The sequence below is a fragment of the Salvelinus sp. IW2-2015 genome, unplaced genomic scaffold, assembly GCF_002910315.2.
Source record: "Salvelinus sp. IW2-2015 unplaced genomic scaffold, ASM291031v2 Un_scaffold1518, whole genome shotgun sequence".
In the NCBI taxonomy this organism is placed as follows: Eukaryota; Metazoa; Chordata; class Actinopteri; order Salmoniformes; family Salmonidae; genus Salvelinus; species Salvelinus sp. IW2-2015.
Window position 1 is genome coordinate 1 of NW_019942959.1, and position 12,934 is coordinate 12,934.

At 45.2% G+C, this 12,934-nt stretch overlaps 1 protein-coding gene across 1 annotated transcript in view; it reads right to left on the reverse strand.

Moving 5' to 3' along the window:
• Window positions 1-1,324: 1,324 nt before the first annotated feature.
• Window positions 1,325-12,934, reverse strand: part of npr3 (natriuretic peptide receptor 3) — a 61,562-nt gene continuing 49,952 nt past the window's right edge. Inside the window, exons 4-5 of the mRNA XM_024138569.2 lie at window positions 10,524-10,659; window positions 1,325-1,417 (exon numbers count right to left, since the gene is read on the reverse strand). Of these exons, the coding sequence (XP_023994337.2) occupies window positions 1,407-1,417; window positions 10,524-10,659 (147 nt within the window). The 3' untranslated portion in view covers window positions 1,325-1,406. The remainder of the gene's footprint in view (window positions 1,418-10,523; window positions 10,660-12,934) is intronic.

Consider the following 12,934-nt stretch of genomic DNA (forward strand, 5'->3'; position numbering starts at 1 on the left):
ACCTGGGTTACTACAGTACTACAGTATATCCACCTGGGTTACTACAGTATATTCACCTGGGTTACTATAGTACTACAGTATATCCACCTGGGTTACTACAGTATATCCACCTGGGTTACTACAGTACTACCGTATATCCACCTGGGTTACTACAGTATATTCACCTGGGTTACTATAGTACTACAGTATATCCACCTGGGTTACTACAGTATATTCACCTGGGTTACTATAGTACTACAGTATATCCACCTGGGTTACTACAGTATACCCACCTAGGTTACTACAGTATATTTTTCACATTTGTGTTTTTTAACAAGAAATTATTGCTTATGGGTACCTTCATGTGTGTGTAAAACATTTCTGTTCATAGATTTTAGGTGTGTTTTAAAATCAGACGATAGATATCCATTGTTTAGATGGAATGGAATATTCGTATCCTGTATAGTTGACTGTGATATTTAGTATGTCTCACCTAGCTGTGTTAAGATGAATACATTAACTGTAAGTCACTCTGGATAAGAGCGTCTCCTAAATGAAGTAAATATTTTGCATACAGATCTTATATTACTGGTATTGATTTGTTGTTGTTGTTGTACAGTCTTTAAATATTAATTTCACAAATGTTTCATTTGTACTGTCCCTTATTTAAAATGTAGTTATTTGTTACATTTGACTGTGTAAACCCTGGCGGTACTATTTATTCATCTGAGAGTGAGGCGGATATTTAGCATTTTCTTACAACAACAAAAAACCTTATTATTTGTCTCTCTGAAATGAAAGATTTCAAATAAATAAATACACATATATGTCGTTGAACAACCCCGTGCATTCATTACATACAGAAAAAATATATATATATATATTTTATAACTTCTTTAAACAATAAAAGCAAATTTACCAACATTTCTGAAAATGGATATATAGCTTTTTGGAAATTAACTCTTTGTATATTCTTTCAAAATATTGTATGAACACATTTCTTTTAACACAGTTACTGATGCCATTAGTCAACGGTGGTACCTGTCAAAGATATTAGAGGTAGGTATAATAATGATTTAAGAGGTTTGATCATCCATATCAGTTTGATTGATATCCAGACACAATGCGTGCCTGCCTACCTCTGGAGCTGGTCGGGAAGACCTGATCGCAATCAGAATGTGGACAAGATCAGAACAAAGGGTGCATTTAAGCGGCAGGTATAAACAGGGTTCGAGCGCCAGAGACAGAGAGAGGATGTTGTGTTTCGTTGGTGTGTGGTTGAGACAGATATATTACAGATCATTAGAGATAATTTACATGATTTGTCTGGCAGGTCTGCGTGGGAGACTCTGTGTAGTCCTCTCAGGGTGAAGTGGTCAGGATTGAAACCCGGAAGCATCTGGAAACTCTCCTTCACACCATAGTAGTTACACACCGTCTGAGAACACACACACCACGGTAGTTACACACCAAGAACACACACAGGGGAAACAACTGCAGTCAATCTCAAATAGGGCCCACAGATTGAGAAATTGTACTAGAAAAGTTCAACTAGGAGGAGAAGGGGGCATTTGATAAGAAAGATAGCATTCTATGGAAGCTGTACAGTCCTTTACGAATGTAATTTAGAAGGGGGCATTTGATAAGGCAGATAGCATTCTATGGAAGCTGTACAGTCCTTTACGAACGTCATTTAGAAGGGGGCATTCCTGAATAAGAAGCGCAGGCAATAGGCATCCTCTAATGCGAAACGCCTAGGTTAGCAGTCGTCTCTCTTCACTTTGCACCTTTCCTCTGCCTGCTTCCTCTTACGAACGATAAAGATATTTAGAAGGGGGCATCTATGATAAGCCGCCACAGATCCAGCGATTCTCTGGAAGTTGGTACACGCTCCTTTAACGGAAACGTCCATTTAGAAGGCAAGGCAATTATGCCATAAGGCAGATCAGGCATTCTACTGTGCAAGCCTGATAGCAGTCCTTCCTACGACGTCCATATTAGAAGGGGGCATTTGATAAAGCAAGACTAGCATTCCTATGGAAGCTGTACAGTCCTCTGTACGCAACTAGCTCCATCAATTAAGAGGGGGGCATTTCGAATAAGGACAATACGCATCTCTATGGAAGGCTGTACAGTCCTTTAGAACGTTCATTAGAAAGGGAGGGCATTTCTTGATAAGGCAGATTAGCATTCTATGGACGTGTAAGTCTTTTCGAACGTCATTTAGAAAGAGGGGGCACAATTTGACTAAGGCAGATCGTAGCATTCTATGGTAAGGCCTGTCACGTCTTTAGGAACATCACTTTTAGAAGGGCCGGCATTTGATAAGGCAGAATACAGCTTCTCAGTGAGAAGCGTACAGTCCTTTCTACGAATGCTCTTTAGAAGGGGGATGTTGAAACAATACAGGCAATAGCATTCTATGGAAGCTGTTACCAGTCCTTTACCAGAAGTCATTTAGAAGGGGGCATCTTTGAATAAGCGACAGATAGCTTCTAATAGGCAAGCCCGTTAGCAGGTCCTTTAAGATACACGTGCAATTTAGCAAGGGGGCCATTTGATAAGGGATCATGCTCAGTGCAATGTCAGTAATGAAGCGGACAGTCTTACGCGATTATTACTAAGATAGGCGGGCATTTGAATAAGACGCAGATAGACATTCGTATGGAAGCCGTACAGTCCTTTAACGAACATCATTTAGAAAGGGGCATTTGAACACACAGTGATAAAACTAGTGATGCTTAGAGGTTACCAGGATTAGGCTCGGCATGTTATCTGCGGTGGACGGTTTTCTTCTTACATTCATAGGTGTACGAGTAGGCCAGCGGCTGATCACAGGGTCAGCTTGGCTTTTCTCCATCATTATCGCAATAAGATCAATGGACAGAGGGCACCCCTGATATCCGACAGATCCCACACTCTATTCGAGCCTACTTTATTACCTCGCATCCTGATTCAACTCACCCCTACCTGAGAACTACTTTTTATGAACGCTCCACCTAGATCCAAACAGCTCCTACTCAGTAACACATCTTGACTGACTGATCCGTAGATCACCACTCCTACTCGAGCCACCCTCTGTATGACCTACGCACTCCTAGATCACCACTCTACTCGAAATGATCTTTTACTGACCCTGCATCTGGATGCACACACCCCCCATCACTCCGCAGAACTCTTAACTATACGACCTAGTCCTCAGATGCACCACTCCTCTCTGACGACTCACTTTACTGACCCACTGATCATAGATCAGACCAGCTCCTCCTACGGATCCCCCCCTTTTATGCCCTGATCACCTAGATCAACCACCTCAGCCCGCTCCATACTCGACTGCTTCTGACGCCTGATCCCCAGATCAACACCTCCTACTGAGACTCTCTTATGACCTGATCCACTACCGATACACCTCCTACTGGCGCAGACTCCTGTATAGTACCTGATCCTAGATCACCACTTCCTACTAGAGACTCTTGTCATGACTGATCCCTCCAGATCAACCAACTCCTAATAGACTCTTTATGACGCTGATCTCAAGATCCAACACTCTACACTGGAGACTCCTTCTCCAACTGACCGTGATGCTAAGATCCACACTCCTACGAGCCCTACCCCCCCACCACCACACCCACCCTACCCCACCCACCCCACACCCCCCCAACCAAACCACACCCCCCAACACCAAAAAACAACACACTACAAAACCCAAAACAACAAAACCATCCAACAAACACCACAACCCACAAACACACACACACACAAAACAACACCACAACCACAAACATCCAAAACTCAACCACACACACAACCAACCACCAGAAACAACCACACGACATAACCCACACCCCACACTCCCACACTAACAACCCACACCCCCACCAGACAATCAAAACCAACAACTCAACAACCAAAAACCACCAGACACCACAAAAACAACCACCACCAACACCCCAATACCCCACAAAACCCACAACATAACACAACAAAAAACCAACTCAAAACCAAACACCACACCCCACAAACAACTCAACAACAAAAAAATAAAATAAATACAACACCACACAACAACACAATCACAACACCAAACCAACACAAACACACGACCACCAAAAAAATAACCCAACACAAAACACAACACAACCAAAAACCAGACACAACCCACACCCACACGACACCCACACCACAACCACACCAAAACAACCCAAAACACCAACCCATACCCCACCACAACACAAACCCCACCACACCAAAACCAGAAAAAAACCAACCACCAACAACAAACAAAACAAAACCCAAACCAAACCAGACCCAACACACCACAAAACACCAACCAAAACAACAACCAAAATTTACTATGAATGATCTAGATCAAACAACCTCACCTTAAATACACAGAGAATGCAACTGTATTGACCCCATGATCCTAAAAGACAACAGCGGAATACTCTATGAACGAAAATGCATCCACTAATAGAAGCAACCCAACGGGCCATCTCGAAATCATCCAAGAGCAGAGGTATCTGGTGTTAGGAACCAACACTATATCTCGAATAGCTTACAGAACTGCATAGGCAATAATCTGCCGCACCCAAAACGACACCACAAATCAAAACAGCGTGGTACTATCAATCATGTAAACCAACCTAGCGACCTTAACCCAATCCATAACATTCAGATGGACCAAGTTCACAAGTATCTGTCTCTCAACAGTTAACCAATCGTCAAGCATAGAACAAACCCCAAATAAAAACCCCCAACACACACCACAAAACAACAAAAAAATCAACTAAATACACAAAAAGTGTGAATGAGATGACCTTGAAAGATAACAACCAGAGGGACCATAGTGGATCATCAGGCCAAAGAATTGAAGGCCACAACCAAGTTTAATTCACCAAACGCAACACAAAAGAAAGCCCCACTCGCCAGACCCACAATCCTCAACAGCCGCAACCCACAAGAAGACAGCGCAGCCCAGAAGCCTAAAAAACCCAGTGCGAGCCCACACATCTAAAGAGCAGCACATCACCCGGCAATATAAGCAAGGACAATCACATCCTCTATCGCTCAACCCACGACGGCCCACGTTTGCTGTAGGACCACGAAGACCTCCACACAAAAGAATTACCCGTAATATCCTCATAACCTACGCGCTCGTCGTTCTCCGCAAAAGAAATGATGTTCGGCCATTTTTACATATTACTTCAGGTATTTAACCCGAGGAACAGTCTGAACCACCATAGATGCTTATCGACGAATCTCTTGCTCCGACGAAATCATCTCGTTAGGCCTCACTCACGTTTGAGAGCTGGTTCCATACGCGTTTGGCTTTATTACTAAGCCTTCCAGCATCTTGAGCCGAGGCGGCCATACGTTCTGTTCCTGACTCTAATCATCGCAGATTGAAGCAGGAATTTTCGTTTCACTCACTCGTGTTGACGCCAATCTGACCACTCATACACTTGATAGAACTTTAAATGAGAGCTCTGCTCATCCTCTTAAGAACTTTAACTGGAACTCCTCTGCCTCAAATGCCTTAAGACTTTCACTACTTTCTCGAAGACTTAACCTGATCTGCTCATCCTTTAAGAACTTTAAACCTGGACTCAGCCTCACCCTTTACAGGACTACTTAACTGGACTCTGCCTCATCCCTTTTGATACGCTATTAACTGCTCTGCCTCATACACCTTTAAGACTTTAACTGTAAATCACTGCTCAATCCCTTTAAGACTTTAACTGGACTCTGGCCATCATCACTGAAATTACTAGACCCAACTTTGACTCTTAACTGCACTTGCTCCATACCCTTTAACGCATTTACACTGGACTGCGACTGCCTCATCCTTAAGACTTAAATCTGGACCTCTGCTCATTCCCATTCTAAGCACTTTTAACTGGACTCATGCCTCATCCCCTTTTAAGCCTCTTAACTGTACCTGCCTCAATCCTTGACTTACTGACCTCCTCATCGTTTAACCGACTATTACTGCGACTCTGCCTCATCTCCTTTTAAGACTTTAACTTGGGACTCTGCTCTCATCCCTTTTTATTCCGGACTTTAACTGGACTCTGACTCATCCTTCTAAGATCTTTACCTGGACTCCTGCCTCTGCACTTTTAGAACTCTTCTAACTGGAACTTAGCCACCTCTCCTTTTAAACCTTTAACTGGATCGGACTCTGCTCATCCCTCTTAAGACACTTTAAACTGGACTCCTGCCACTCCAATCGCCTTTAAGATTAATCAAACGAATGCTCACAGATCAATACTTGGATAAAAAGTCAGCGTCTTCAACATGACTCACACATGATCAAACTAATAAACCCTATACTACTCAGCTATAAAACCTTTCATACTGTCCCATAACCCCCCCCAGCCTTCATACCTCCGCATCGCTACCCCAGCCCTTCCCATAATGCTAGTCACAGCCTATCATACTCGCTGCTCAAGCCCTCTCGGACTAACTGCCTCGTACACGCCACTTCCATCACTGCCTCCACTCACCAACACCCCCACCCCCGCCCCTTCCCCCCATACTCCGCCTCGTAAGCTTCACTACTGCCTACTAACCCACCCCTTCATATGCTGTTAAGCCCTTCATAACTGCTATCACCCCAACCGCCCTTCATAACGCTGTAAACGCCTTCAAGTCTGCTATAAGCCTTCATACTGCTATACCCAAGCCTTCATCCACTGCTGTAAGAGACCCGTCCCCATACTCACCAGCCTTCCGCTACAAATACCCCCCCAAACCTTAATCCAACTCCAGCTATACCCCAACACAGCCCGACCCTCTCACAAATACATTCTTCATCCCAGCCCACCCTTCATACTGCTCGTACGCCCCTTCTACTCAGTGTCACAGGCCCACTTCAACTCACCTCGCTATAACAGCCATAGTCATACCCCCCTCGCTGATACAGCCACCTAACTCTCACATACTGCTGTACAGCCCTACTTCATACTCAGCTGCTAAGCCCCTTGCAATTCTGCTGTAAAAGCCCTCCTATCATTTAGGCTATACACCCCCCCCACCCCAGCGCTTCATCAACACTGCTGTAAGCCCTTCACTACATGCTGTCAGCCCCGCTTCCACTCACTGCCTGTACAGGCCCCCCCTTTCATACTGCTGTAAGACTTCTCATATGCTATAAGCCCCTACATACTGCCTGTATACGCCTCTCGCATCTACTGCTGTACAGCCTATCAATCACCTGCCACGCTCAAAGACCCTTTCTACTCGTCAGCTCAAAGCCTTCAGTACTGCGTACCAGCGCTTCATAGCCTGCGCCGTTAAGACTCCTTCATGACCTCCGCGTAAAGCCTCATACTTGCCTGTAAAGCCCTTCATAGCTGTATAGAGCCCGAATACTGTATACAACAGCCCCTCTCATCACTCCGCTGCTACCAGCCCCTCTCCATCCCTGGCTGCTACCAGCCCCTTCACTACTGCTCGTTACGGCCCCCTTAAACCTTCCTCGATTAGTAAGCGCTTCTATTGGCTATAACAGCCCTATCCTACTCGCCTAGCTACCCCCAGCACCCTTCCCATCAAATCGCTGTAAGCCCCTCTCAACTACTGCTGATACAGACACCCTTCATACTCCGCGTAGCCAGACACTCTCATCCCACCTAAAGGATATACCGAATCCCATCACCAACCCCACACCCACCCACCCCCGAAGAAACCCCTTCATACTCGACTGCGTAAGACCATATTCAATGAACGCTATACAAACAACACAGCCCTTTCATCACTGATGTAAAGCTTCATTACTGCTATACAAGCCCTTCATATTCGTATACCGCCACACATTCAATGAACTGCATCAGCACAACCAAACACTCAGACCATTCATCACTGGTGCATAATGTCACCACCACATCAAGCACACGGTCAATCAAACTCCGCTGTAAACAGCCACTTCATCGACTCGACTATAACAACCCCAAGAGACCAATCCACCTTAATAACGTTATACATACAAGCAACCTACACTTCTTATAACTGCTGTAAAAGTCTTCACTACTGGCTCGTACCAGTCCTTCATACTGCTTATAGCTCCCCTCTACATACTGCATGTAACAACAAAGACCCTTCATCAATCTCGGATGTAAGCCCTTTCATCTGCTGAAGACCTTTCACTCATCTGCGTAAGGCCGCTCTCATATTGCTGCAACGAGCCTCTCTTACTGGCTCGTAAGACTATTCATACTCGCTTGTAAGCCTTCATACTGCTGTAAGCCATTCATCCAAAGCTAGCTCTAAGCCTTGTACATACTGCTAATAAACCCTCATACTAGCTACCACCAGTACAGGCCTCTCTCATACTGCTGTAAGCCCTGTCATAACTCGCCGTAAGCTTATCTGCGTCAAGAGCCCTTCTACCTGCACGGTAAGCGCTTCAACCATACTCAGCACCGTAAGCCTTCTATACCTGCCGTAAGCCTCATACGCAACCTACGCCGTTAAGCCTCATTACATCCGTACCTCATATATCAGCCCGACATACTGCTAACTTACACTGCCACCCTCATACTGCCTATCAAGCCTCTCTCAGTCACTCGCATTACAAGCCCTGTCTACTCCGCTGTAACCTCATACTCGCTGTAAGCCCTTACATACTGCTGTCCTATGCTAAGCCTCACTTACTGCTATGCCCTCATACTCTGACCCTCATACTGCTATAACAGCCCTCTCATAATCGTAACCCCCCACCACACCCCCGCACTTCATATGAGTGTAGAAACCACACTTGCATAACACTCCGCACCGCTCATAACCCCCCCAGCCCTTCATACTCGCGCTATAAACGCACGACATACATAGCTCAGTACCCCAAGCCCGACATACCTGCTCACACCCCCCCCACCCCCCCCACACCCCCCAGCACCGACATAACTGCTATACTCTCACCCCAGAGCCCGACGAATACTGCCTGTAAAGCCCTTCATATGCCCAGACTGTAGCCCATTCATACTCCCGCTGCTAAGCCCCTTCATACTGGTATCAGCCCGACATACTGCTACTTAACAGCCTTCACTCAACTACCGCCTATACGACCCAGAACCCTTCATCAACCGCCTCATCCGCCTTCATATTGCCCTCATACCGCAGCCCCTTCATACTGCTGTAAGCCCTTCATACTGCTGTAAGCCCTTCATACTGCTATAAGCCCTTCATACTGCTATAAACCCTTCATACTGCTATAAGCCCTTCATACTGCTATAAACCCTTCATACTGCTATAAGCCCTTCATACTGCTATAAGCCCTTCATACTGCTATAAGCCCGACATACTGCTGTACAGTGCACTGTATGTGGTGTATTTTAACATCCTCTGCAAGCTAAACAGGGGGAAGCCCTTCTGGTTAACCGCTCAGGACAAAGCTGCACTGCACTGCGCTAGCTGTGTTGCACGCCAAAAGCCTTTTGTAATTGATAGTGATATCAATAATGCTATACATTTTCTTTCTACAGTCATTAAAAATGAGTGGAGAATGCCAGCGTCTTAACTCGGGTTGACAACATTGGCCTAATTAAGGGTGATGAATGGTCCAGCTGGCAGCCGGGACAACTCAAGGAGACGTTCAGACAGAATCTACGCTGAGCTCAAGTCTTAGATCTAAAATTCAGTTCACATTCCAACAGTCTTACAGTCTTTGGAAAACGTTCTCCGAGGACATATGATGAGACAGCGAGAGGAGAGAGAGAGAGAGGATATATTAAGGGATGTAATGCGAGAGAGATCACAAAGAATTTGAAAACAAATCAACCATTGATGAACTCCCATATCTGTTACCGCAGTGAGCATTCACAGCAGCAAGATTTGTGGCCCGTTGTCATGAGAACAGGGCAACCAGTGGGGGCACAAACAACATTGTAAATACAACCTACATTTATCTGTTTATTTACTTTCCCTTTCATACTTCAACTATTTGCATATTGTTACAACACTGTATATAGCCAATAATATAACACTTGAAATGTCTATATTTTTTTTAAACTTTTGTGAGTGTAATTTTTACTAATGTTTCCCTTGTTTATTTCCCTTTTGTTTATTGTCTATTCCATTTGCTTTGGCTATGTAAACATATGTTTCCCTTGCCAATAAAGCCCTTTAAATTGAATTGAGAGGTGAGAGAGAGAGAGGGGGGAGAGGGAGGGGAGAGAGAATGGGAGGGAGAGAGAGAGAAAGAGAGAGAGAATGGGGGGGAGAGAGAGAGAGAGAGAGAGAGACTGGGAGGGAGAAAGAGAGAGAGAAAGACTGGGAGGGAGAGAGAGAGAGAGAGGGGGAGAGCTGTATTTTTATTTATTTTTATTTATTATCTATTTCACTTGATTTGGCAATGTAAAACTATGTTTCCCATGCCAAAAAAGCTCTTAAATTGAACCGAATAGAGAAAGAGAGAAAGCGATAGAGAGGATGAATGCAGACTGCTAAGGCTCTGGAGTTAGGCCAATATGATAAGGATGGGAGGATAACGATGGGGAAGAGATAAGGGAGAAGTTTAATAAGGACCAGAGGGTTGTGTCTTTTACCTTCAAACGTTCTGTTCCACATGCGGTAGGTGATCTCTGCTCCGTCCTTCTTGGTGAGYCCGTTCCTGATGGCTTCGTGCAGCGCCAGGGCGTACAGCAGCAATGCATCATGGAACCCTTCCATAAACATGTTGATCTGGAGGAAAACAACGGTGAAACAGGGATTCATCACCTGATCTCCTCTTGTCGTATCACAGAGTCTTGATCAACTTTCAGACCAGCTTTTAACAACAGAGCCTTGCAGTTAGTCAATGGGTGTCTGGCCTTGAAAACCTTTAAAATGATGAAGGAGGACAACAAAATAAATACCACATGCAAATTCTCTTAGATGCTTCCCTCTTTGCTCAGCCTGTGAAGGCCTCTGGCAACAAATAAATGTGCCAATTTCTATAGTCATATGACACACCGCTGGTACTCGAGACCTTCAAAAGAAGTGGAGACAATAACCTCAAGCAATAATCAGAACACCACAATATCAACATTTTGAAACGGCCCTCCTCAGTCTCTGGACTAAAACCTGGGATTTGAATTGAAGAGAATAGTCCATAAGCACAGACGAATGATACCGAGGATCTGGAAATATTCTGTATAGAGGAATGGTCTAAGATCCGTGCCAATGTGTTCTACAATCTCATAAAACATTCCAGAGAAAAGCCCAGTGCTGTTATCCTCGCAAGGGGAGGGTTCTAGACTATTGACAACAGGTTGAGGGTTCTAGAGTATTGACAACAGGTTGAGGTTCTAGAGTATTGACAACAGGTTGAGGGTTCTAGAGTATTGACAATAAGGGAGGGTGCTGGAGTATTGAAAACAGGGGAGGGTTCTAGAGTCAAACGTTCTGTTCCACATCCGGCGCCGACAGAGATGGCCGCCTCGCTTCGCGTTCCTTGGAAAATATGCAGTATTTTTTTTTTTTTTTACGTATTATTTCTTACATTGGTACCCCAGGTAATCTTAGGTTTCATTACATACAGTCGGGAGGAACTACTGAATATAAGAGCAACGTCAACTCACTATCATTACGACCAGGAATATGACTCTCCCGAAGCGGATCCTGTGTTTTGCCTTCCACCCAGTACAATGGATCTGATCCCAGCCGGCGACCCTAAACAACGACGCCGTAAAAGGGGCAAACGAAGCGGTCTTCTGGTCAGGCTCCGGAGACAGGCACATCGCGCACCACTCCCTAGCATACTACTCGCCAATGTCCAGTCTCCTGACAACAAGGTTGATGAAATCCGAGCACGGGTAGCATTCCAGAGAGACATCAGAGACTGTAACGTTCTTTGCTTCACGGAAACAAGGCTCACTCGAGAGACGCTAACGGAGTCGGTGCAGCCAGCTGGTTTCTTCACGCATCGCGCCGACAGAAACAAACATCTTTCTGGTAAGAAGAGGGGCGTGGGGGTATGCCTTATGATTAACGAGACGTGGTGTGATGATAACAACATACAAGAACTCAAGTCATTCTGTTCACTTGACTTAGAATTCCTCACAATCAAATGTCGACCGCATTATCTACCAAGGGAATTCTCTTCCAAGTATATATGTCGTTAACCAACTGAAAGCGACAGATGCACGAGAACACGCCTACACGGGAGAGGTGAGCGGCCTCGGAGTGTGGTGGTCAGGAAAATAACCTCACACTCAACGTCAACAAAACAAAAGGAGATGATTGTGGACTTCAGGAAACAGCAGAGGGAGCACCCCCTATCCACATCGACGGGACAGTAGTGAGAGGGGTAGTAGAGTTTTAAGGTTCCTCGCCGTACACATCACGACAAACGCATTGGTCCACCACACAGACAGCGTTGTGGTCCCCCCACACAGACAACCTCAGGAGGCTTGAAGAAATTCGGCTTGTCACCAAACAGACACTCCAAACTTTTACAGATGACGACAGCTCGAGAGCATCCTGTCGGCTGTTATCACCCTGGTACGGCAACTGCTCTGCCCAACCGTGAAGGCTCTCCAGAGGGTAGTGAGGTCTGCACAACGCATCACCGGGGGGCAAACTACTGCCCTCCAGGACACGTACACCACCGATGTCACAGGAATGCCATAAAGAGTCATAAGGACAACCAACCACCCGAGCCACTGCCTGTTACCCCGCTCGATTATCCAGAAGGCGAGGTAGTAACGGTGCAGCTCAAAAGCAGGGACACGAGAGACTGAAAAACAGCTTCTATCTCAAGGCATCAGACTGGTTAACAGCGCACCAACTGAACATTTGATGGCTGCTCGCCAAACATAAGCTGACCTCAAACTCCAGCCACTTCTACATAAGGGAAATTGATCGGCACAATGTATGTAAAAATATATTACTAGGCCACTTTAAACGAATGCCGACTTAATATATGAGTTATACGATACCTACATTAACTCATCTCATATGATATGTATAGTGTCTA